This window comes from Pipra filicauda, unplaced genomic scaffold (assembly GCF_003945595.2).
Source record: "Pipra filicauda isolate LSUMZ 115617 unplaced genomic scaffold, ASM394559v2 scaffold47_size6085603_pilon, whole genome shotgun sequence".
Classification (NCBI taxonomy): Eukaryota; Metazoa; Chordata; class Aves; order Passeriformes; family Pipridae; genus Pipra; species Pipra filicauda.
Genome location: NW_024104620.1, coordinates 5,898,263 through 5,923,719, shown reverse-complemented (window position 1 = coordinate 5,923,719; position 25,457 = coordinate 5,898,263). Strand labels below are relative to the sequence as shown.

Here is a 25,457-nt window from a genome sequence, read left to right as displayed (position 1 = left end):
GGACAAAGCTCTTCCTTCTGCTGCTCCTGTGACCTTCATTCCCAGAGCAAAGACACGGGAACGGTGAGATCTCCCAGCACTGCCTAGAACATGGAGCTGGATCTGCAGCCAAGAAAGCTGGAAGGGCTCCAACCACTCACACCAGATATGTCTGGCTATTTTTTCTTTGATGGAAAGAGGCTGAACTTGACTTGCAGCAGGGGAAACACATGGGCAGTGTTTGTTCTGATTCCAGGGAGGTTTTTGGGAGAGTGTCTTGGACACTGCCAGAAGCGGGGATTGACCAGTAATTTTTCATACCAGTGTGAGATGGACAGCATTAGTCAGATGTGCTCCATGACTCTCCTTTCCACAGAAAAAAATACTTACATACTGTGAATAAATCCTCCAAAGCCAAAAATCCAGATGTGTGGAAGAGCTGAGCAGAGGATCAGAGTCCTTTTCTACCTGTCCCACATCTACACTTGTCATGTAGGTTCATGTCCCAGTGTTTTAGAAATGGTCCTACTGTTTCTTTCTGTTCCAAGCTGGTCTGATCCAACCTGGCCACAGGGATGAAAGGAATTTCTGTGGAGGATGTCCTGCTTAAAGCAGGGAAGTGTTCCCTACACTAGATCACAATGGCTGAGCCTTTGCCAGTCCAAATATTGGACAAAAACCCCCAAAGGGTGGAAATACCTGTCTTTAATGACCTGTCCAAGGGCTGCAGAGACATCTGGGGAGGGGTTTTTTCCTAAAAGCCACCTCGAACCTCCCAATGTGCAATTTGTGGCTATTACCCCTTGTTGGACTGTCTGGTACCACTTAGCTCTTTTCTGTCCTCTTTATAATTGTCCTCCAAGTAGATGTAGCTGCTGGTAAGTTGATCCTTCAGCCCCCTCTTCATCTGCTAAACCCAGCTCAGATCCCACCACCTCTAGTTATAGTCACAGAATCACAGCACAGAATATTCTGAGTTGGAAGGGACCCACAAGGATCATCCAGTCCAACCCTCAGCCCTGCACAGGCCCATCCCCAAGAGTCACCCCCTGTGCCCCAGAGGATCAGCCAAACCCTCCTGGAGCTCTGGCAGCCTTGGGGCTGTGCCCACTGCCCTGGGGAGCCTGGGCAGTGCCCAACCACCCTCTGGGGGAAGAACCTTCTCCTGAGATCCAACCTGACCCTGCCCTGACACACTCCAGCCATTCCCTGGGTGCTGTCCCTGGTCCCCCCAGAGCAGAGCTCAGTCCCTGCCCCTCCTCTGCCCCTGCCCAGGCAGTTGGAACTGCACTGAGGTCTCCCCTCAGTCTCCTCTTCTCCAGCTGAACACACCAAGTGCCCTCAGTGTCCTCCCACGGCTTCAAATCAAGGCCCTTTCTATCTCCCTGTCCCTCCTTTGGACACTCTCCAATGGCTCAATATCTCCCTGACACTGTGTCCCCCCAAACAGCCCCAATGTTGAGGTGAGGCCGCCCCAGGGCAGAGCAGAGCGGGACAATCCCCTCCCTGGTGCCCCAGGACAGGGTTGTCCCTCCTGGCTGCCAGGGCACTGCTGACTCAGGGCCAACTGGCCACCCACCAGGACCCCCAGGACCTCCCAAAATGTACATGTCTGAAGGTGACTCATTAGAACAGGGGAGATTTGTCAGTGTCTGCATTTCTGATGGAAAAGTAAAACCTCTCCGTCAGGTGGAGGGGGGAGTCCAGTGTGGTGTTTCCTCCTGGCCAGTGAGTGACATGGGATTTAAATCCTAATTTTTCTCGGAAGCTTTTGAGGGTAAACAATCAATTATTTTGTTTCAAAGCAGGAAGAACAGCCCCAAGCTGGCCCTCAGCCCTCACTCAAAAAGACCAGAGTTAGACCACTCAAATATTTTGCAATCGCAAAATCACGTCCTGGAGCCCAGAAAGCTCAGTTGTGTCAGGTGTGTCATGGCAGTGGAGGCACCTCCACAGGAAATCCACCACAGTACAACACCCCCAGGGCAGGACCAGGCAGGACAAGAGGCATTTGCAAACTTTTTATTGCTGTTGCTACAGCCCAGGTTAAACACTTGAACATATAAGGTTGTACAAGGTACAGAGTCCGGAGGAAGCCAACACAGCAGCGGCCCTGTAAGGCAAGGTTTCCATGATTCCGTGGGCTGATCAGGGAAGTGGAATTGTCTGAGAAAAGGCAGGGAACTGAGTTTGTGAATCAAGGATTTCTGGGCTTTCAGTGATGGCCTCTCCACTGCAAACTGAAGCTGAGGAGCAGCACACAGAGTGAGAACACCGAGACAACCAGAGAGAGGGGAGGCAGGTGTATCATCCTCTCTGAGACATGTCCACCTCCAAGACTCTGTGTGGACAAACAGCAGGAGGATGTTGCCCTGCAAGAGGATCCACACCAGTTATGGTGTGGGAGGACACACACTTTGGAGGGTGTCTGATTTTGCACAACCTTTTGGGTAGGGCACCTTTTGCACTCCCTCTGCATTTCCATGCTCCTCAGCTACTCTGTAGTTGGATATTCCCTTTCAGGTGGTCAGAGCTGTCTTGCCCTGACCCTCTGCTTTGCTTTCTGTTAAGGGCTGCAACCACAGTATCCCTTAAATGTGGAGGGGCACTGAGGAGCCAGGACTCCACATTTGGTGGGACTTGTCCTGTCTTGCACTTGTGCCTGACACTGTTCCCGCCACAGGGACGTGCTGTTGGCCACTAACAACATGGAATCATTGATTCACCAGGGTTGGAAAAGACCTCCAAGATCACTGAGTCCAACCACCAACCCAGCACTGTCATGTTCACTGCTAAAACATGGCCCCAAGTGCCACACCCACACATTCATTGAACAGCTCCAGGGATGGGGACTCCACCACTGCCCTGGGCAGCCTGTTCCAATGCCTGACCACCCTTTCCATGAAGAAATGTTGTGGTTTTCCAGCTTAAACTGCTGTTTCCTCTCCTCCTGTCCCTTGTTCCCTGGGAGCAGAGCCTGACTCCCCCCGGCTCCCCCCTCCTGTCAGGGAGTTGCAGAGCCAAAGGTCCCCCCTGAGCCTCCTTTTCTCCAGGGCTGAGCCCCCCCAGCTCCCTCAGCTGCTCCTGCTGCTCCAGACCCTTCCCAAGCTCCGTTCCCTTCTCTGGACACGCTCCAGCCCCTCAATGTCCTCTCTTGTGAGAGACCCAGAACTGAACTGTGAGGTGCCTCAGCAGTGCCCAGCACAGGGACAGGCACTGCCCTGGCCCTGCTGCCACACAATGGCTGGTACAGCCCATTGGCCTTCTTGCCCACCTGGGCACACCTGGGCTCATGTTCAGCCACCGTCAACCAGCACCTCCAAGTCCTTTTCTGCCCAGGCAGGTTTCCAGACCCTTTTCCCCAAGCCTGGAGCATTGCCTGGGGTTGTTGTGACCTGGATCCCCTGTTTCACCTGTGGGTGAAATGCACCTGTGGCTTTGCAGTTGCGGGTGCTCCTGTCCTCAGTGCAGGGCTGCCCAGGATGACGTCCTTTCCCTCAGCATCCTCACTCACACCTGGGGACATTTGCAGACAGACACCCTGCCCAAAACACCCAGAAAGATTCCCACACACTCCTGTGGTTAAACATCACCCACCCTTTCCTGTACACTGAGACAGTCACAGGCCTGAGTCCAGCTGGAATGTCCCAGCTTATGTTCATGTGGCCCTGCCCACAAGAGTGAGCTTCTATTTCTCTGCTGAAGTGCTACAACATCCTTGGTGTGACCACCACTTCTGGAGAAATCCATGGAGCCAAGACCACATTGTTCTCTGCTCTTTTCACAGTTTCCTCCTTGTGACCTGGAGAAAAAAAGGATCCCAGGGGTCCCAAGCAGGGCCTGGGATCAGGTGTGGGGCCATTTTTTAGCACATCAGGCTTTTGGCAAACCCAGGTAAGGGATCTTGCTCGTGGTAGATGGGCTCCTGAAAAGCTGTGGAAAAACCCCTGGACTGAAGAAGAGAGATTTTCTGAGAGACACAGGGCATTTCCAGCCTTTGATGATACCAGTTGATAACTACAATGGTCATCAAACAGACAACGAAAGTGTGGACACTTCAGTGCTCAGCTTTGTTTTTATGGCATCCAAACACAATCCCCTCAGCACATTCCCACCTCTTTTTTATGTTCTGCAGGCATCTCCAGCTGGCCTGTTGTGCATTTTGGGGGGTTGCCAGCCATTAAAGCCATGTCAGAAGCGGGAAGTCATTTTAGGAGTATTTGTTTGGCAAAAGAGCCATTTGCCACCACCTTTCCCTTTTAAGTGGCTTCCGTGGAGCCGACCAGAGTCTGGTAAGACACAGATTTGAAGCCACCTCCCAGAAGAGGTGAGGGGAGCAGGGGGTGCTTAGCTGTAGAACACGGGCTTGCGGAGCACACGCACCACATTGTAGGTGTTCAACCCCGGGGCGTCGAAGCCAGGAGACAAACCCTTGCGGTCAAAGGGGTAAAAGTTAAAGAGCTGCCCGTTTTGGGTCTCCAGGGAGATGGAGGCAGAGCCCAGGCGCAGGACACACGGGAACTCCTTGTCAAAAACAACTTGGAATACACGATCCTCCAGGTGGTGGAGCTTGATTGTCCGATACTTCTCGGGGATTAGCTCTTCTACGTGAGGCCCAAACTGCTGCATGATCAGCACCCCACCAATGCCAACTTTGATCTCATAGAAAGTCAGGTTGGAGTAGGTGTAGTAGCCAACATAAGGGATGGGGTTTGGAGGGGGGACCACGCTCTTCTCTGCCTCCCGGAAAGCCGTCTCCATGGCCGGAATGAGATACTCATAAGTCTGAGTCACAACATCCCCACCCTGAGGCCTGGGCCCTGACATGAGCACGATGAAGCTCAGGTGGAGCTTGGGGATAAGAGAGAAGGTGGCTGAGTAGCCATCAAGGTCCCCATCCTTCCTGATGACATCGTAGCCCAGCTGCTCGTTGATCTCCCAGGGCGTGCCGGTCTTGTTGGCAAAGTAGTCGCTGGAGCACTTGAGCAGCGGGGTCAGCATGGTCTTCACCGTGTCAGGCTCCAGGAGCCGGCGGTGGTAGGTGCCCAAGAAGACCATGGCCAGCTTGGCCAGGTCGGCAGCCGTGGAGTACATCTGCCCAGAGGGTCTGTACCAGCCCAGGTCGTAGAGCGGGGCGGGCTGGCGGCTGCCGTAGAAGCCCACGGCCATCTGGGAGCGGATGGGCGGCGTGAGGTCGAACCCCGTGTCCTCCATGCCCAGGCGGTCCAGGATGTGCTCCGAGATCCAGCGCTGGTACTGCCCGTCGGCCCCGTGCTCGGCCAGCACGTGGGCCAGCAGGGAGAAGGCCAGGTTGCTGTAGTGGCACCTGGGAAGGAGGAGGAATATCTCGGGATCAGCTTTACCCAGTGGGGGTGGGACAAAACGGGGGCTGCGTCTGTTTGTTTAGGGGGTACTGACATTTTAGGGAATGATGTGCTAAAGAGAGAGGAGAGATGAAGGAGACCTCATCACTCTCTGCAACTCCCTGACAGGAGGGGGGAGCCGGGGGGGGTTGGTCTCTTTTCCCAGGCAACCATCAGCAAGACAAGAGGGCTGCGTCTCAAGTTGTGCCAGGGGAGGTTTAGGTTGGATATTAGAAAGAATTTCTTTCCAGAGAGGGTGCTCAGCCATTGGAATGGGCTGCCCAGGGAAGTGGGGGATTCTCCGTCCCTGGAGATTTTTAAGAAGAGACTGGATGTGGCATCAGTGCCATGGGCTGGGAACCACAGCAGAAGTGGATCAGGGGTTGCACTTGATGATCTCAGAGGTCCCTTCCAACCCAGCTGATTCTATGATTCTATGAGAGACAGGGATACAGTGTGGATGTGGATATGATAAAAAATAGTGGCTATGTGTCATTTAGGGAAGATTCACATTTTATGGAATGACATGGTAAAAAAAGATGAAGGAGAGACAGGGATACAACGTGGATATGGGTATGAAAAAACAATGGCTATGACTCTCATTTAGGGGAAAAAGCACATTTTATGAAATCACATGCTCAAAAGAGAGATGAAGGAGAGACAGAGAAAAGCTCTGTGTTGTTTCCTTGTTGTTAAATCAAGAAAGAGAAATATTTTACAGCAACATCAGCAGAGTTTTATAACTCTGATGGACAGAAAGACCTGGGGATGGAACAGGAACACTCCTGTATATTTGCATACCTTCACTTATTGTTTATAACAGTTCACAAAGAACACATCCATTCTTTTCAAGAGCAAATGGAGAGTTCCAGGTGTTTGCTTAGAGGTCTCAAAATCCCAGGTAAGCCTCTTTGGGGATTGACTCTAGTGTAATCACTTAAACACCTAAGCGACCTTAAGATGGTAAAAGCACTTAAAGAGCACTTAAAAGCCCACAAAGCAGCAGCCAGCACTGTGGAGGCATTAAAGAAGTGCTTCAGTCTTTAATATCCATCAAGTGATTTAAGTCTTTACGCTTGAATGGAGTTTAATGGCATGAAGACATGAATGAGCAAGTTTTTTTAAACACATTTTCAAAATTAATTGTATTTTCAGCTTGGTTGTTTGGTTGTTTTTTTTTCAACTGTGTTTTTTTTCAACTGTTGTTTTTTTTCATCTGACTGAGGCCTATTTAGGTCATAAATTTGGTACCACTTCAACCTTTTCCAGCCCATCTGGCTGAATAAAAGCATGATGAGCATGCATATTTATTACCCTAAGAATAAACACATTCTGGATCTAAAATTTTATGTCTGAAATGGAGCTGAACTTCAACACAGAAAAATATATTAAAATGTCTGTGTCAATAAATGGGAACTTCCCTTGGGAAGTATGTCCAGGAACAGGGACAAAATTAAAACTATCAACATTAAGTTGATATTTATTAAGTTATTAAGATGTTATGAGACTATGAGGGGATGTCCCTGTGTATCTTCATGGGGAGCACAATATAAAGATATCAATAAAGATAATACCAATAAAGATATAAAAATATCAACGAAAATTATGGTATTTAAGTCTTAAAATCCTTTAAGGGATATCTGTTGTAGCCTCCTACAGGATATGGGAGAGAATTAACAGCAGTGAAGGAACCTCTGAGCTTTCCTCCTCCATGGCCATGGTAGATCCTCAGCCATCCTGGGCAAATTATTTCAGGATTTCACTTTGCAGACTTGGAAAAAATGTTGCCAAGTTAGTTGTAATCCCTTCTCTCACCTGATGTTCACTGGATGCTGTTTAAGGAAGTGTGGAAGTGTCCAAGGTTGGATGGAGCTTGAAGCAATCTGGTCTAGTGGAAGAGGGGTGGAACAAGATGATCTTTAAGGTCCCTTCCAACCCAAACCATTCTGGGATTCTGTGATTTCATGATATTTTTGAGTGTTTGCAACTCAGGTAATGGACTTTTAACAGGCCACAGAAATTACAAAAAGCATTCACAGACCGTATAGATAATTTGGAGACATACAAGTGACTACAGACACGATTTTAACTGAAATCTGTGATGTTTTAAACTGTTTAAATTAACATTTCCACCACAGAAAACCTGCATTTAAGGCTTATTGGGCCCAACTATGGCAGTTTAACTTGCCTCATCTAGACTTAAAAAATGAAAAACAGATTTACAGAATATTCTGAGTTGGAAGGGACCCACAAAGGTCATCAGCCTCAGACAGGTGTGTGGGGAGGTGGCTGAAGCTGCCTTTGGGAAGGTTTATCCATTGGCCATGGAGGCTGCAGGTGGGGCTAAGAGTGAAGAACACACTCCTAAAAGCTCCTAAAATTAATCCATCTGATCTGCCAAAGAGAGGAGAGATGAGGATAGAATGTGGATATGGATATGGATATGACAAAATAGTGGCTATGTCTCTCATTTAGGGGAAAATTCACATTTTGTGGAATGACATGGTAGAGAGAGGGGAGGGATGAAGGAGAGACAGGGATACAGTGTGAATATGGATGTGGATGTGGCTGAAAGCCCATAAATTAATCCATCTGACCTGGTTCCTGGGTCAGCCACCAGCACATCATCCTTCAGGAGAGCCAGGGCGTCCTGCGTGGTGCCCTTCCACAGCAGGCTGGTGGATCTCAGCCTCCTGGGCAGACCTGTGCCAGGGAAAAGAGATTCATTCCAGAGGAAGCATGGAAATGCTGAGTCTGGTGAGGAGGGAACAGAAGCCGAGGCAGTCGCAGGGTGGAAGCAACAAGGAGGGACTCGTGTGCTTTGGGGACACAAGGACCTGTTCCCACCACACTGCAGGACCCCCCAGCCTGGGTGATGTGAGTCCTACCCAGCACTAACTCGGGGTGCTACAGCTCAGTGAAAAGACCTCCATGAATGATCCATAACCTCCTGTACCCCCAGGGGTGTTTTGGCTTGTTGGGTCTTGGGGAAATCCCTGCCCATATTCCCACGGGACTCTATTCCCGTGACCACGAAGGTGTGTGACAGCCCCTTTTACCAGAATTTCATTCTTCTCATCTCACTCTTGAGGGCTTGATCTTCTCTGGATGGCTCCAAGCTTGGCCTAAAGTATTTTTGTCTTCCCCTCGGCCCATCTTTACCAACATTTATTCAAGGGTTCTGAATGTAGGAAAAACCAAAATTCTTTTCACTGAATGTAGAAAATACTAAGGTTTTTTTTAACTTTTAGTTCCACACTGAGCATGGATTCCCTAAAATCTTTTGGCCAGTAGTTTTTAAATTGCCCCAGCTCCTCTGAACAGATTCTGTGGCTCTCCCTGTCCAGAACTTGGATTACACCTAGAGTGGAGTCCTTGTGGCTGTTTCCAGCTCACTTTGATGCAGAAGTGAGAAGGAAATTGGGAAGTGTTTGTGACAGAAAAAAAACTTGTAATAGTCTGCTCAGTGATCATGAGCTTAATCATAGAACTATGGAATTGTTAATGTTGGAAAATCCCTCTAAGACGGAGTCCAACCATCAGCCCAGCACCAATCACCACCATGTCCACCACTAAACCACGTCCTCAGTGCCCCATCCAAACATTGTTTGAACACTTCCAGGGATGGGGACTCCCCCACTGCCCTGGGCACCCTCTTCCAATGTTTTTTCAAACCTTCCTGTGAAAATCCTTTTCCTAAAATCCACTCTAAACCTTCCTTGGTGCAACGTGAGGGCTTTTCCTCTCCTCCTGGATCCTGGTAAAGCTGAAGGAGGCCCCACTCTTTTGGAGCAGCAACTCTTGCTTCTCTCGGTTGGCCTGACCTTGGGATCTGAGCTGGAATGAGAGCACTGTTTGTGCTCCTGCTCTGTGGTTGTTTGTGCAGCTGAATGACCAGGTAAGTGATGCACTGATCATCTTCCAGCTCCTCCAGCTCCTTCATTTTCTACTTGCTGCAAAGACAAGGTTGGACCGGTGGGAGAGTTCCCCAGAGTCCTGACAGCAGTGCAATATCTCTCCTGAGGTTCATTAGGGATGATAAACCAGAGGATGTGTGAGCATAATATAACCCACAGCCATTGATTTATAGCCCATGGGCTGCTAATTGATGTGACAAGCACACTGTTAATAATTTACAATCTCATCCCATTCTGTCATTCAGATGTGTTTGAAAATCCTGGGCTTAACAAGCTGGAGCTTTCCCCCAGCAATGTGCTGAGTGCTGAGGAGAAAAACCTTTGGAGTTCCTTTTGTAATGTGCAATGGAGAAGAGCCCAGATAATGAGAATCTATTAGAGATCACTTTCCACTGGAAGAATTCAGATGAAAACCACTTTACAATGTGTCATGCAGCGGCTTTGATCCTGGTGCCAAGCAGAACCTATTCCTTTTTGGGGTTTTGACAGACAGCAAATGCAATGTGGGACCTCAACATTCAATTGATTTGCAGCTGGGATTTTGAAACTGTGCTTTTGCTTCTACTAAATTGTCAGGGTCTGAGGTAGTTGGTGTGTCCTGCTGGTGCAGTCTGGGAAATTTGGGCCAAATTCTAAAAAAAAAAAAAGGCATAGGAGCACAAAAGGAGCTGAGCAAGGGCACAAATCCAGGCAGTGATGGAAGCAATGGAGGGGCTGCACAGCACAAGCACCCAGGTGCACTTTTGACATGTGCTTCTCACAACATTTCTAGGGTGCACTTCACACCTCACTGGGTGACAGGAGCAGCCAGAGCAGCTCCAGATACTCCTGAGAGTCAGAGGGGACTGGGCAGGGTGGGTAATTCCTGGGGACAACATGTGGGTAGAGCCAGACCCTGCCTGCAGGGAAAGGGGCTGGGCAGGGATGTGGCCATTGGTCACTTTGGGCTGTTTGTGGGTTTGTTTCCAGGTTTCATCCACATCATTCCATTTTTGGGGAGCCCTTATTTTGATACTGGTTTGCTCCAGGGGATGCTGTGCCCCATCCTGCAATTTGCCTACCTGCTGTTTTGATCTTGGCTCCTGATTTTAGGGCATTTATTCCAACCTGGAACAATGCAGAGGCTACAGAGATTAACCAAAATGCCACACCAGATACCAGCACAGTCTCTTTGGCCATTTTAAATTTTGGAATCTCTCAATCAAGTATTAACAGCTTTATGTCGGAGAAAGGTTAAAGTTCTGAATCCCATGAGCTCCTTCCACCTTAATGTAACAGTTACCCAGTTCTGAAGCAGCAGCACATTAATACTTCTCTGCCAACAAGTGCAGAGCCATGAATAGCTCAGGAATCCCAGCTCAGGAGCCACACTGGCAGCTAAATTTAGCTCATCAATCAAGGTCTTTCTATTCAAAGCAAAGAGGTTTGGTGCCTCTTTGACCTCCAACTCTACATCTCAGAAAAAACAGAGCACTCTGGGCTGGAGCACAAGGCACTGTTATGCAATAAGAGCCTGGTTTCAGGATATTTCAGGAATAAGATGGTGGGATGCACCAGGAATAAAATATTGTGGGATGTTGGGATATTTGGGGAATAAAATACTAGGATGTGGTGGTAACATAATGATGGGATAAAATATGACAGGAATAAAATATTGGGATATGTGACACGTAGAACCTTGTGATATGATGGAACTTAACGTTGGGATATGATGGGAATGTTGGGAACATGCTGCGAATAAAGAATTGGGATATGTGAGGAACAGAACACTGGGAATGAAATGCTGGTGTGTGTGTGTTAAATCCAACCCTGGGATACCTGTGGTACCAAATTGTAAGGAATCTGAATCACTTTCCAGGGGAAAACCAACTCCCCAGCCCACAGGGCAGGTCGGCCCCTTTCCTGGCAGGTGGCCTGGAACAAGAGTTTCCTTTCAGCACTCCGGGAAGCTGCTCCCAGGAATCCTGCTGACCTCTGGGAAGGGCACAGGGCAGGGTCCATACCGGGAAACACCTTCTCAGCAGCCTTTTGTACCCCTGGGATTTAGGCTGTTGTGTCTGTGGGCTCTGAGGTGGCCCAGAGCAAGGCTGTCTCACCTGAGAGCTGGCTGGCCATCCTGCGCAGGGTGACGGGGGATGGCTTCGGTGGCATCGAGCCCTTCTCCAGAAACACCAGCCCATCTGCTGTGTACCTCTGCTCTGAGTCCTTCAGCCTTCCCAGGGGGTTCTTGATAACAAAGTTCTGGGCATAACGCTCCAAGGGGTCATCCAGAGACGTGACCTTGCCTTCCTCCCACATCTTGTACAGCATAATGGTGGGGAAGATCTTGGAGACGCTGGCAATTCTGTGAACGGGCAAACAGGCAGAGAAATGAAACTTTAAGAAGCTCATGAATCAAGAGGAAGGATGGTACATGAGATCACTGTAGCTTTCACGGCACCAAGGCTGACAGAGCTCAAGGAGTGCTTGATCATCCAAGATGATCCTCTGGGGCACAGGGGGTGACTCCTGGGGATGGGTCTGTGCAGGGTTGAGGGTTGGACTGGATGATCCTTTTGGGTCCCTTCAAACTCAGTATATTCTGTGATTCTGTGACACCTTTGCCAATTCTGAAGGGAAGGGTTAAAAATATAGGTAAGAAGCTGGAATTAATATCCTTAAATCTGAACCTTTATCAACTGACAACCTCTGTGCTCAGCAGTGCAGTGGCTGCAGATCTTTTCCTAGTCACTCAGTATTCATAAAATTACCTATTTTGTAAATGATTGGTTAGTAAATACCATAAAGGAAGGGCAGGCACTGAGCTCTGCTCTGTGAGGACCAGGGACAGGGCACCAGGGAATGACCTGGAGTTGGGTCAGGGCAGGTTTAGGTTCTCAGGAAAAGGATCTCAGGAGAAGGTTCTTCCCCCAGAGGGTGGTTGGCACTGCCCAGGCTCCTCAGGGCAGTGGGCACAGCCCCAAGGCTGCCAGAGCTCAAGAGTGTTTGGTTGATCCTCTGGGGCACAGGGGGGGACTCTTGGGGATGGTCCTGTGCAGGGCTGAGGGTTGGACTGGATGCCCCTGGTGGGTCCCTCCCAGCTCAGCACATTCCGTGATTTTGGCGACAAAAACTTACCGGTAGTTTATTGGAATTTTACGGTTAAAATCACAGACTTACAGAATCCTTTAGAGTGGAAAAGACCTCCAAGATCATCAGGCCTCACCATTTACCCGGGGCCACCCCTAAACCTCGTCCCCAAATGCCAGATTGGCACGTTTGGAGCTGCCTCCAGCCTGTCCCTGTGGCGTAACCGGGCAGCGCGCTCGGCTGTTAACCGAGAGGTTGGTGGTTCGAGCCCACCCAGGGACGTGGATCTGATTCCAGGGGTTGGAACTACACCTTTAATGTCCCTTCCAACCCAAACCATCTAATGGGTCTGGTAGAAAAATAGCAGCAGGTCATTTTGTCCCATATTACAGATGGGGAAGAAACAGATGATCTGAAACCTTCCAAAACTGTCTATTCTGAGAACAAAATTGCCTGGCAGAGTGCAGCCCATGTGTTTCATAGATAACACAGGTAGAATTCACTGAAAATAGATCTTTAAATGAAAATTCTTATTTTTTTTTGGTTTTAGCACACATTAAGAGCTTGATTCTATATTCACCTAAAAAATAACAGCCAATATGACACTGGGAGGATGAATAAGTGTACAGGTCTATTTTATGTGTAGTAGAAACTCTCCCCAAACCCCAATTTTTTCCTAGGCTGAAATTTATATTATTATTGTTATTATTATTATTTCTTTAATTAATATTTTAACCCTCTGGCCCTGTCTCCTCTCTGTTCTCTTTTTTCAGTATCTGTGCCAGTTCTCAACCTTCAGATTTGTGCCCTAGGCCTACTCAAAATATGGAGCCACTCCTATGAATGTTTTCAGGCTCTTCAGGATGGTAATTTAAAATATTATCAGATCAAATTAAGAAAAAAAATCAATAAATACATCCTAAGTAACTCGTTAAACCGCCAGCAAGTGATAATTGCTGAAGCATCATCTCACAAAGTTTCAAGAGAGGTTCGTGCTCCCTGCAGGAGCCACATGACAGTGGCTCTATTTCCTGACTCCCTGCCCGTGCCAAGGTTACACCCATCTGCCTTTTCCTGGCTCTCTGCCTGTGCCAGGGCTCTCACCTGTAAATGGTGTATTCGTTGGGCACAGCCGAGGAGGGGTCGGAGATGTTCTTCTTCCCAAAGTTTCCTGTCCAGAGCACTGTGTCGTTGTAGATGACGATGGCAGACATGGCTGGCAGCCCTGAGCTGTGCATCTTCTGCCTGAGCATCAAATCCACCTGCAGAACGAGGAGAGACCAGGAATTCCCAACTGAAAACTCTTATAATGCATCCAGCCTGTGCCAGACCACCAGCCTTCCTCACTCCTGAGCACTCCAGAGGGGTTCTATGAAATGTATTTTGTCAAAAGAAAATATTTTAACTGTTTAACAGTTTCTTAGAATTGCTTATGTTGAATTATCCAGTGTCTTCCTTTCGGTCTACATGTCAAAGAACCTGTTGCTCATCCTTCTAATATTTAAGATTAAAACCAAATGCCAACATGCAATAACTGTAAATTCTTCCTTTTTAAGTTGTACCCTGCACATCTGTTCTCTGCACTAGTATTTTAGGGTCAAAGATGTACAAGAAGACGACTTTTCAAATATCCCATGAGACTTTTCACTCCATGAAACACCTTTGAGCTCAGGCTCCTGTTAAACTGCAACCTGAGAAACAACACAGCAACCAAAGGGCTGTGATTGCCCTTTGCTGCCTGTTGTGCCCGGGCTGTGGAGGTCTCACCATCCAGCTGTGCTCCACCCACCTCCTGCAGGCAGAACACATTGATCTTGCCCTTTGGTGGCTTTTTCAAAGCTGTGTCATCACCTTGCATATGTTCTCATTTGGTTGAGACATAAGAAATTCCTTTCCAGGTCCAGTATTTGAGGCAAGAAAGGCCAAGCTGAGCCATGTCCTCAGGGTCTCTTCCCTGGGTAGACTGGTGAGATGCACTGGCAGCAGTGGAAACACCCAACCTGTGCCAAGTCCTTCTGGCAGAGGTTCTTTGCCCTCTGCTCCTCATGTACCAGTGGCCCATCTGGGAACACCAGCAGCTCCTGACAGTGGAGTGGTCTCAAGGGGACCATGGAGAGGGACTTTTTATAAGGCCATGCAGTGATAGGACTGGGGGAAAGGCCTTAAGCTGAAGGAGGCAAGGTTAGATGGGAATCCTTCCCTGTGAGGGTGGGGAGGCCCTGGCACAGGTTGCCCAGAGAAGCTGTGGCTGCCCCATCACAAGGCCAGGTTGGACGTGGCTTGGAGCAACCTGGGCTGGTGGAAGGTGTCCCTGCCCATGGCAGGGGGTGGGATGAGTTGGTCTTTAAGGTCCCTACCAACCCAAACCATTCTGGAATTCTATGATTCATTCAACAATCATGGTCCACCTTAGGGTTTTCTTAGAGAGTGACAAATAGACCTGCCTGGACCTGCAGAAAGTTGATAGAAGTACGTGATGCTCTTCAAGACTTGAGTGTCATTGGCTCTGATACTTTGGATTTGGTCACTAGCAAAGCTCTTCTGAGGAAAACATGGACCTTTCTGCTAAACAGAACTATTTACCATTAGAAGAGAAATCTTTCCTTAATCCTCATGCATGAGTGAAGGTCACTCTCCCATTTCAAGCTGCCATGGGCTGGGAAAAGGTCCTCCCCTGTATGCAATATAACAGCATCTGGCACTGCCCAGATTCCCAGTTCCAAGGGCTGGCCTGGCACTGGATGGTGACTTGTCTCAGGTACTGCAAGACCTTCAGTGTGTGTTTGTGTCCACAGGCTTAGGCAGAACCTGAGGGCCTCTGAAGATACACTTTGAAGGTGCTCATTCCTAAGCCCCCTTCAAACACCTGTGTCTTCTTCCATTGTTGAAGTTCCCCGTGCCTTATTCAGGCTGCAAAATGGGAATGTTTTCACCAGCCTCTTCAAAGAAGTGCTTGGATACTTCATTTCCCAAGAGTGCAAAAGAGGAGATTGGATGACTCTGTGGTGGACACTCAATGTTCTGCACATCCCTCACCTCTCTGACTAATCCTGATTGAACAGTAAAACACTCTGCAGTAACCCCAGAGACAGGCAGAGACTTCCTAAGAGTGGCTGTGAAGTGCTGGCAATTGAAATTCCGTGTGGATACAGCGCTGTGTGTGCAGAACAGCCCTGAGCACACCCACCCACACGTGGGCTGAGAGCTGCTCCTGGGCTCCCAGCAACAAAACCTGGGGGCTCCGGTGGCTGCTCCTGGGAAAGCACCTGCTCAGTGCCTTAAGGTCAATCAGATGGGAAGGGTTATTAGAGAAGTAGCACAAAATAAAATAGGAAAGCCATTTTTTCATTGTAAATTCACTTGCATCATGAATGTTGTAGTCAGTGCTGAATTCCTGCTGCCTGTGAGAAAGAAAAGGTGGAAGGGAATGGGATAAGGGGTATAGAAAATCAGGAGTGTCCTGTCCTGATGGTCCAGACAGTCCAGGCAGTGCTGCAGTGTTTCCTAGAGCCTGTCAGAAGTTCAGTCAGTGCTGAAATGTCAAAGACACTTTATGACTCCCAGGGAATCTTGATGTGACATCACACCGAGGGAATATTGATGGAACATCCCATCAGGGGTATCCCGATGGTACATCATCCAATCTCCTCTTTTGCACTCTTGGGAAGTGAAGTATCCAGGCACTTCTTTGAAGAGGCTGGTGAAAACATTCCCATTTTGCAGCCTGAATAAGGCACGGGGAACTTCAACAGGTGTTTGAAGGGGGCTTAGGAATGAGCACCTTAAAAGTGTATCTTCATTCAGATGCAGGTCTTCTACCTCTTTCCCTTCCCCTCCACTCCCTCCCTTGAACCTACAAGTAGCTTTGTACTTCTTAAACTGTGGCATGGGGAAAGCCAGCAAAGCAAGAAAATAAGGAATTGGCAGTCACTTATAAAAAGGAACTAGTTACACAAATCAACTACTTTCCAGGATACTTAATAGACCAGATGCCAGGAGCCATCATTTTGTGCTGATAAAAGCTCACCAGACCTTCCAATGGACAAGTGATCATGTTTCCCCATCACAACTTGCCCTGTGGGTGAGAGAACTGCTTGTTGACCTGTCCTGAATGTTCACTGAAGGAGTTTCACACACCCACTTCTGGGTTCACGTGTTCTCCACCTCCTCGATTCCCCATATCCTCCCCAGAGATGCTCAGGGGCAAAATACACATTCCCCCCTCTACCCCTGCAGGAGAGCAGCCACGAGCTGTGCCTCCTTCTGTTCCCTTATCCCCCCAGACCTTCTCCAAGGCATCCTTCAGGATGGGGATGGGGTGGTCCAGCGGCACCGGCTCAGGGTAGCGGGGACACATCTGCACAGCTTCTGATCTCACTTCCATCACAGAAGGGCCTGGAAAACATTGCAGGGGGAGCACAAGTGACTTCAACAGACACACTGACAAGGTTTAATCTCACCCACCAGTCACCACGAGATTTCTAGTGCTGTCCAAAGCTGAAGGACACTTCTGCACAGGAGAGGGATAATCCTGAGTTGTGTTTGTCTCACACAGAATAGGACTTGCAGGACCACCATGTTCTGTTATCACTTATTCCAGCATAGGATGGACTTCAACTGACTCTTAAACCTGGAAGAGTAAAGGACTGGGACTACAGTCCCACCTGACAGTGGGTTTAATCCCCATGGAAGTGCCCTGCCCATGTCTGGAGGAAAGTCTGAGTTGGGGTTCAGGAGAACAGTGTTGGCCCTTGCATTTTGTAACCTCAGAAATGGGTACTGAAGTGAAGTGTGAGTGTCCCCTGAGCTCCAGCACTGTCACAACAGCTGAAAGGTTGCACACCTTCTGTGTTAGTTGTCCCCTGAATTCCCTGCATCCTGCCTGTGCCACAGAAACAGCTGGAATTTTTGTGGCGAGCAAAGCTCTTTAAACTCACTGAGAGATGGGAACTGTCTCACTTGGAGGCACTATTTTTCCAGCTGATCCCAAGGTGTTCATAAACACAGCTCCTCTGCTCTGTGAGCTGCAAACAGATGCTTCTCTGTGTTCTTGCTTAGTAGGTGAACATGAGGCATCAGAACTAGAGATGAGGGGAGAAATGACACTAGGAAATCTTGGAGATGCATGGTATGGACACCTAGAGAGCCCACAGGCAGCCTGCTACTCTGTGACAAAAATGTAGGGTCTGAAATGCTTTCCAGACCTTGGGCTGTGAAATACCTCTGAATTCACCATGAATTTTAAGTCACCTTTGGGCTACTTAAAACTCTGATTTAATCCTTTAATATTTAATCCTTGCACATACAGTGCCTTGGGACTATTGGTTGAGTTTTCTGTAATCAATAGAGGAGGCAACGGAGCTGCTCCAAGGGCTGGAGCCCCTCTGCTCTGGAGACAGACTGGGAGAGCTGGGGGGATTCACCCGGAGAAGGAAAATTCCAGGGAGACCTGAGAGCCCCTTCCAGGGCCTAAAGGGGCTCCAAAAGAACTGGGGAGGGACGTGGGACAAGGGATGGGGTGACAGGACAAGGGGGAGTGGATTCAGACTGCCAGAAGGCAGAAATACATGGGATATTGGGAAGGAAATGTTGGCTGTGAGGGTGGGGAGGCCCTGGCACAGGTTGCCCAGAGAAGCTGTGGCTGCCCCAGCCCTGGAAGTGTCCAAGGCCAGGTTGGACGGGGCTTGGAGCAACCTGGGCTGGTGGAAGGTGTCCCTGCCCATGGCAGGGGGTGGCACTGGATGTGCTTTGAGGTCCCTTCCAACCCAAACCAGTCTGGGATTCTGTGATTCTACAAATTCAAGTGTGAACCAAGGGCTTAAGCCAGTTCAAAGGTCTAAGATTAGGGGAACAGCAAAGGAAGCACTTAGCAAGGTGTAAAAGAAACCTGTTCTAAGCTGGAGTGACTTTTACAACACAGAAAAGGTAAAGAATGTAAAATCAAATGGCTCCCTGGTGTATCAGTTAACCAAAGATGAGCAGCAGAAGTAATGGGGCTTCTCTGGACACCAGCAGAGTTATGTGGTCCTCCATCAATCCAGTGTTCATCTCCTCTGTGTCCTTGCACCAGCAAGGAGGAAGAAATTCATGTGTTGTCTGGAGAAATTTGTGTGTTTGGGGAAATGCTCTTTGGGGGAAAATGGGGAAAAAGGGTTTTATGAGTGTCCCAAATTTCTGTGCCAAACTCTGAGCAAGGTTCAAGTCGAGTACTCACCGGGCTCCACCTTGGGGAGGCTGTACTGCCACAGGAAGCAGCCTGTCATTGCCACAGACAGCAGGAAGAGGAAGACAACCAACACATGGATCCACTTCACCTCCATGGCGGGGAGTTTGAGGAAGCTCCGGCTGCTGGGAGCCTTCTGCAAGCAGAAAAGGGGGCAGAGAGAGAGAAAACACCTCTCCTGCATTTCAGCTGGTGAGAGAGGCCCCATGCACCAGAGAATAAAGCTGCTGAAGGGACAGGGATTGATTTGAGCCCCCTGGTCCAGTGGAAGGTGTCCCTACCCATGGCAGGGGTGGAATGAGATGAGTTTTAAGGTCCTTTCCAACCCAAACCAGTCTGGGATTCTGGAATAATTTCAGCACCAGAGCTGGGCACACCAGCCTGTGTTGGGATAACTGGAACCAGAGATGACTTCTTGCCTTTCAGTGGGGTTTGTAATCCTTACCTTGTGGGTTCTTGTAGAAGAACACAACCACTCCTTCTGCCTTCCCCCTCCCTGCAGGTTAACACCCATCAGACAGGATTCTCAGATACTGCTCTCAGTTCCACCCTTCTCAACCATCAGGACTTAATCCTGGATATCTTTCCAGTCCCTTTTTTTCCAGAGTCAGCATCTGTTCATGGCAGCCACCAGCTAGCTCATCTGAGCAGATCCAGCTTTTCTAGATGAATGATGGAATTTTTCCCCCATTTGCTGCCCTCACCCTTCTATGTTGTGCCTGTAAATCCCATCCCATCACACACCATCTGCAAGCTTGGCGTTTACAGATGCCACGTTTTGGGAAACTGGCTGATATTTTGAGTGTGTGCAGCTCTCACAACACTGGAGACCATCCAGGTTGGGAACAGAACTAGATAAATGTTGAAGAAAAACAAGGAACAGATGACAAACGAGGAGGTGCCTGAGCCTGGGCTGTGCTCCTTCACTGCCTGCAGGAGGTCAGGAGGGTGCTTTTGAAAGTTTGGCAATTAATGATACAAAACATATGGGCTGCCATTTGCATCCAATATGGTCCACATTCCAAAGCTGTTTCAGGTTGTCTGGACTCACTTGGAGGATAGACAGATTGAAATATTCCCTTTAGATTTCCACACGGCCCTTTTCTTTTCCCTTTTTTTTTTTTTTTTTTTTTTGAGATGCAGGAGGGTTCAGGCAAAAGCTTCTGCAAATCAGGTGAGCCTTGTCAGTCCCAGCCAGGGAATTTCAGACTCCCACACGGCTCTGTGGCTCAGGAAGGATCCAGCTGCGTTTTCCAGCCCCTGCTGAAACTCTAGGTTGCACTTCCTGCACAATAACAGGAACACATCACAGTTCTTTCTGAAGCTTTTCGGCCTGTTCAGACATTCCCACGGGAATTTCTGAAGGCAGGTTCTTCCATTACACGATTCAAACTTCAAGGGTGGCTCAAGACCACGCAGGTACCTGCAGCCCACCCCAACCTGAGCCTGCCAGACACACGAGGCCCATATTCCACTCTGGGATGTTTTTCTAAACAGGGCAATGCCATTTTAGCACCAAACCCGTTTTTGTTTGGATGTCCCAACCTCCTGAAGTGCCTTAGTAGGTAGGAGATCACACTGCCCCAGGAGGAGCCTGTGTGTTGAGATCTCTTTAATCCCCCATCCTGTTATTGTTCAGTGTAGGCTGAAGGATGTCACCCAGAGCTGTTTTCCTGCAGCAAGGAGTGCCACAGGGCCCTCTTTGCCCTGCAGTGTTCATGGGATGACTTTTTTTGGGTTCAGTCCCATCAGAATAACGTGTTTCCCCCACCTATTTTCTCTGTTTTTCTGCCTCTTCCCTTGTTTCACTGAGAAACCCTGATTTCTGGGTCCCTCAGAGCAAAGGAAATACATTTTCTGGTATATTCCTCATGTCACAGATTCCAGACTCCCTGGATCACTAACTGAGGACCCAAAGATACCAACACTGAGCTCATCCTTTAGTCCAAACATCCTGTAGTCCAACCTCCCCTTTACCTCTTGTGGATCATGAGTGCCCTGAATGGCTCTTTTTTATTTTCTGCCCTATAATTTAGTAGGAATGCAAAGAAACCCTGACAATGCCATGGACTAGAGACATGGATCTGTAGCCAGTTGTAGTTGGCTTCCCATCAAACCCCACAGAACACAGCAGAAAACCTCCCAGAAGAAAGAAAAAAACCCCAACGGAATAGCAAAAGCTATATAAAATATATATATATTTTACATATATCACAGATATACAATTAAGGAACTATGTACATAGGAACACAGGAACCCCAAACCGCTCCCAAAAGGGAAAGAGGGGAAGGGAAAAGGAAAAAAAGGGACAGAAACAAAACAGGTATGCACAATTGAAAAACCTGGTAACCAGCAAATAAAGAACTGACAATAAAGAACCAGTTCCCTTGAGAAAAGCAGGACAGCCAGACCCAGCCCAGCACTCTCCCCTCAGGAACCTACTGTTCCCAAACCTACTGTTCCCAAACCTACTGTTCCCAAACCTCTCTGGAAGAGAAGGGAAGGGAGGTCTCCCTGACCACCTTAGATCTAACTCAGTTTGTGTAAAGGAATAACATGGAATACTTCTTGGTCACTTCCCTAGTTCCTTCCTGGTTACAAGCTGGTCTCCAGGAAGACTGAAACTATCACAGGATAGTTTTTTTTGGGACTATTTTGGGACTATTTGGGACTTTATTGATGGGACACCAGATATCCAAAAGTGTGAGAGATATTCACCCCCTCTCAGGAGATGCTCTACCCTCTAAACCACCTTTCAGAAAAAACACCACTGCTTCCCAGTACCTGGGAGGGTGTGAGGGAAGTAGATGGATAAATCCCTATAAACAGACTCCTCACACCTCCCACTCCAGGGCCTGTCTGGTCTCACCTCCTTCTCGGCTGGTTTTGTGGTGCTCAGTGACCCTCTCTGCTCGCACACAAACACAGCAGAGGGGGGCGAGGGGGGGCTTCCAAGCACTTAAACACATGCAAATAAATGCAAATACATGCAGAACGAGCTCACGCAGCTCCCCAGGGGGGTAGGTTGTCAGCATGATACATTTTTTCCCCCCCCGAGCTTTGAAAAATTAGGATGGGGAGGGGTAAATATTTGGGATTCCCATGGGCCACCCAGGTGTGCTGTCCACCCACCGAGGACCAGTCGGTCCAGGAACATCCCAACACCGGTCAGGGAGAGGCAGAAGACCCCCAGCCCCCTCACATACCAACAGCAGGAGTGTCTCAGTCCCAAAGGCTGTCGTTGTCCCACGTCCAGGGGTGTGAGGAACACAACGACCCTACTCCGCCCCGGGCAGGGGGGAGCGCGGAGTCCCACCATCCCCTAAATTCACCCGCGGGTCACTGCAGGTGCCGCTTCCCAAAAATCCCGCTCCGAGCCTCCCCGTCCATTGGAGCCATCCAAGCCCTCCCGATGGTGCTGCCCAACACCCCCCCGGGCAGGGGGATTAAGGGATGGGACGGGGGGGTTGGAATGGGGACGTGGGACACAGAACGGCGTTTGCACTCAGGAAAGTGCCCGAGGGATTGGATGTTAATTCTCCCTAATGCTCCTGTGCCATGTGTGTGAATCACGGCTGAAACCAAGAGGGCTTCACCACCTATTTATAGCGCTCTCATCTCCTCCTGCCACTGGAGCACGAGGCGATTAAGCGGCAGAGGGACGGTCCCCGAGAGGCTCCGGGCCGGGCTGCTCGGGGAAGGGGAGCTGGGCAGATAAACCCGTACTTCAGGCACTCTCTGGGCTTAATCCTGAGCTGCCTCCTGGAGTTTCCCCGCAGTGACAGACAAGGGAGTCATTCCCAGCTCACCAGACACAAGTGGGATTTCTTTCCCTTTAGCTCTGGAGGATGGTGGAGGGTCGGGATCTGTACGAGGGGAGCCTTACCCGCAGCTGTAACCCCTCCATGGCTGCTCAGGACTCTCTTCTCATCCCCCGTGCTGCCTGTTTGCACAAATAAAAGGCTCATAAACCCCTGTAATGAAGAGAAAGCAACAGTTAGTGCAGGAAAAAAGCAGAGTCAGAGCAAGGAGGGAAGTCCAGGGTAACAAAGCCCAGCTCAGGTCAGCAGAACAGCAGGGAGGGACTGGTTTTGGATAGGGAGATGGGGGTTGGAATGATGTGATTTTCCAGCCCAAATCACAGTAACCATGTGAGGTAGATCCTCAGTAACACCTTCCATGTCTCTCCCTCTGGTTTGGCAGCACCTTGTGTTTACCCTCAAAGAACCACTTGACTCTTTGGGTGATTTGAGGGCCATTCCCAGCTCTCTAAGGGCTCAGCTTCAGAAACTGTCCCTTCCTTCCCCCTTCAAAGAACCACTTGGATTCCTGGACTCCCTTGGGGCCATTCCCATCTCCCTGAGGGCACTGCCCAGTCCCCTCAGGAGGTGTCCCCTGTCCCCCCAGGCTGGGCAGTATGGTGTGGCACAGACTTCTCATTTCCCAGGGCCATCCTCACCCCACCTCCAAACACAAGGAACTGGAGCTTTGAGACCTTCAGGACTGCCACATTTTCACTGTGCCTGCTCCACATGGTCCTTCCAGCCCCCCCTTTCCCTCTACACCACCTTGCTCCCCCTTCACAGCCAACAACACCCCCCTTACACTTGGGACTCACAGACACAGCCAAGGAACTGTGTGACAGGTTTGGAAGTGCCAAGATAATGGCACTACCACCACCTTTCCCATAAAACCTCCCTCATCTTGCTACCTGACAGAGGCAGTTCAATCACCAACCCTCCCTAAAAAAGAGCTCTTACCAGCCTTGCTGCTCCCTTCCGACTTCCAGCTGATGAATTTGGGGCTGTCCTGCAGCTGCAGATGTCGAGAGCAGATGAAGCACTAATCCAACAGGCTCTCTGAGCACAGATTAATCGGCCAGGCCTCACCCCTCTGCAGCATCTGGCCAGGGATGCAGCCAAAGGAAGGATTGCTGGTGATTTCCTGGCTCCAGCAGCAGAGCAGAGTTGAAAATGGGGAGCTGGGGGGCTGAGGCGTGGGTGTCCATAACACCCTGTGAGCTGGAAATGTTAACCAAGGGCTGTCACAGCATGGGAGATACATCAGAAACGCTCCCCAAAGAGGAGGGCATGGCCATGCCCTCACTTATGCACCAAATCCAGGGGGATTATGCACCTCAATGCCATCCTATGGCCTTCCTCAGACCTTGCCAGGTACAGGTACCCTACCCATACCACCCCTTCATTTCAGTATCTCCAGGAGTGGCTCAGAATCTGAGAGTGCCCAAAACACTCTGGTGGAGCCTGTGCCCCTGAGCTGTGCCCAAATTTTGGTGAGTGGGGCTGCAGATGACCTCCTCACTAATTAGAGCAGATCAAGCTCCTCGTAGGTTTGTTGCTCCTCATTTCTGGGAACTCCCATTTCCTTCCAACATTCTCTAGGGTGGTCCTGTGCCCAATTATCCCATAATACCAATAATCCATTTGTCCTGGGAACACAGCCTTTAGCTGATGTGTAAAGTGAATCTGTGCTGGTTGAATGTCCCTCAGAGGTCTGCCAGGGCTCCATCTCTAGTTGTAAATGGCTAATCTTCTCCACAGGAAATATTCGTGTGCTTTCTTGATAGACTTGCTGCGCCAAAGATTTCTCTCCAATTTTGTGTTACCTCAGTCAAGGGCATCTCTCTCTCTGTGCTGGCTCTATTTCCCATCATTTTCAGGTACTAAGAGGGATTTGAATCCTATTCTACGTGTGCCTTGTGCTGATCAGGCACATTGGGAAGCAAATTGCAGCAGGAGAGGGACTAAAACCCACCCCAACATAGAGAAGGACTTAAAACCACTACAGGATTTTCACCAAATCTGCTCATGGAATTTTAACACTCACCCTTCAGTGCTTCCCATTCCAAAGGTCCCATGTGAACTCACACATTGCTGGCAGTGGATGTTTGCAGATCCAGTGGTGGTGGTTTGGGGTCACCAAACTGTTAAAGAAATTTCTTCTCCCTGCAGCAGAGTCTCAGATAGCCCATTCCAGGGGGGAAAAAAATTAATATTTGAGTGCTCCAGCAATAGAAACAACTTGACCTGGTGCCTTCAAACAGGGACTGGAGCAAAGAGATCCCTGGATTTCCTGCCCTTACAGACTCTGCATGTGCTCTTCACACACCTCTTGGTCCAATGGGGATTTTTGGTCTGGAGTCTCCTAACACCTTCTTGGATTCCCTCCCTGTGTCCACACAGATATTGACTTCTCTTATCTTGTGGGTTTGCAGCTTTGCTGGTGGCTGGAGCCTTCTTGTCTCCTGCTCTGTGCTGGTAGAGCATGGGAAATCCAAACGTCCCTGATTCAGGGCAAGCACTACTTAGCAACAACCCAAACATGAGTGTGTTCTCAGCATTACTCTCATCCTGCATCCAAGACACAGCCTGCACCAGCTACCAGAAGAATTACTGAGGAAATGAACTGTATTCCAACCAAAGGCACATCTGGGTGAAAGTTCAGAGCTTGTGACCTAAGGCTTCAGCAAATCCAGCTACTCATGCTCAGCAAGGAAAGCCAAGAAAGCAGCCTGGTAAATCACACAGCAGTGTAACTCTAAGTGACTTATTCTTATTTAAAACTTACTTATTAAGCCAAGTAAGTAATATTTCTCAACCCTCTCCTTGCACTGGCTCAGTGTCCCAGTTTAGAGGAACCTAAGAACGTGGCAGAAGGGGTGGGAAGAAGATATTGTGGTTCTCTGAGCAGCCTCTCCCTCCTGGGCTGCTCCCCCAGAGCATCCCCCTGCCCCAGGGAGCCTCAGCCAGGAAGGAACAGAGCAGTTCTCCTCCCTGCTGCCCCCTTCAAATGGGTTCTGCACAGCAGGGACTGCACACAAAGGATTTTGTTTCATAACAGCAGCTCCAGCAAAGCGACAGGGCTCAGGCTGCAGAGGTCAGTCCA

General features: G+C 49.3%; 1 protein-coding gene and 1 non-coding gene across 3 annotated transcripts; one reads left to right on the top strand and one right to left on the bottom strand.

Moving 5' to 3' along the window:
* Nucleotides 1-3,239: 3,239 nt before the first annotated feature.
* LACTBL1 (lactamase beta like 1) lies at nt 3,240-24,807 on the bottom strand. Of its 2 annotated transcripts, XM_027711808.2 has the most exons (9): nt 24,399-24,807; nt 23,312-23,572; nt 22,438-22,525; nt 18,543-18,687; nt 16,614-16,723; nt 13,433-13,590; nt 11,356-11,603; nt 7,940-8,045; nt 3,240-5,305 (listed from the first exon to the last, which is right to left on the bottom strand). In XM_027711808.2, the coding sequence occupies exons 3-9, from the start codon at nt 22,456-22,458 to the stop codon at nt 4,327-4,329; spliced, it is 1,767 nt and encodes a 588-aa protein (XP_027567609.1). In that variant the 5' UTR covers nt 22,459-22,525; nt 23,312-23,572; nt 24,399-24,807; the 3' UTR covers nt 3,240-4,326. The 2 variants fall into 2 exon arrangements, with proteins under 2 accessions (XP_027567609.1, XP_027567607.1); XM_027711806.2 differs by lacking the exons at nt 22,438-22,525; nt 23,312-23,572; nt 24,399-24,807 and having other exon boundaries at nt 18,543-18,878.
* On the top strand, nt 12,537-12,610 carry TRNAN-GUU. Its single transcript has one exon. It is a non-coding gene; the product is annotated as a tRNA-Asn (tRNA).
* Nucleotides 24,808-25,457: the final 650 nt, after the last annotated feature.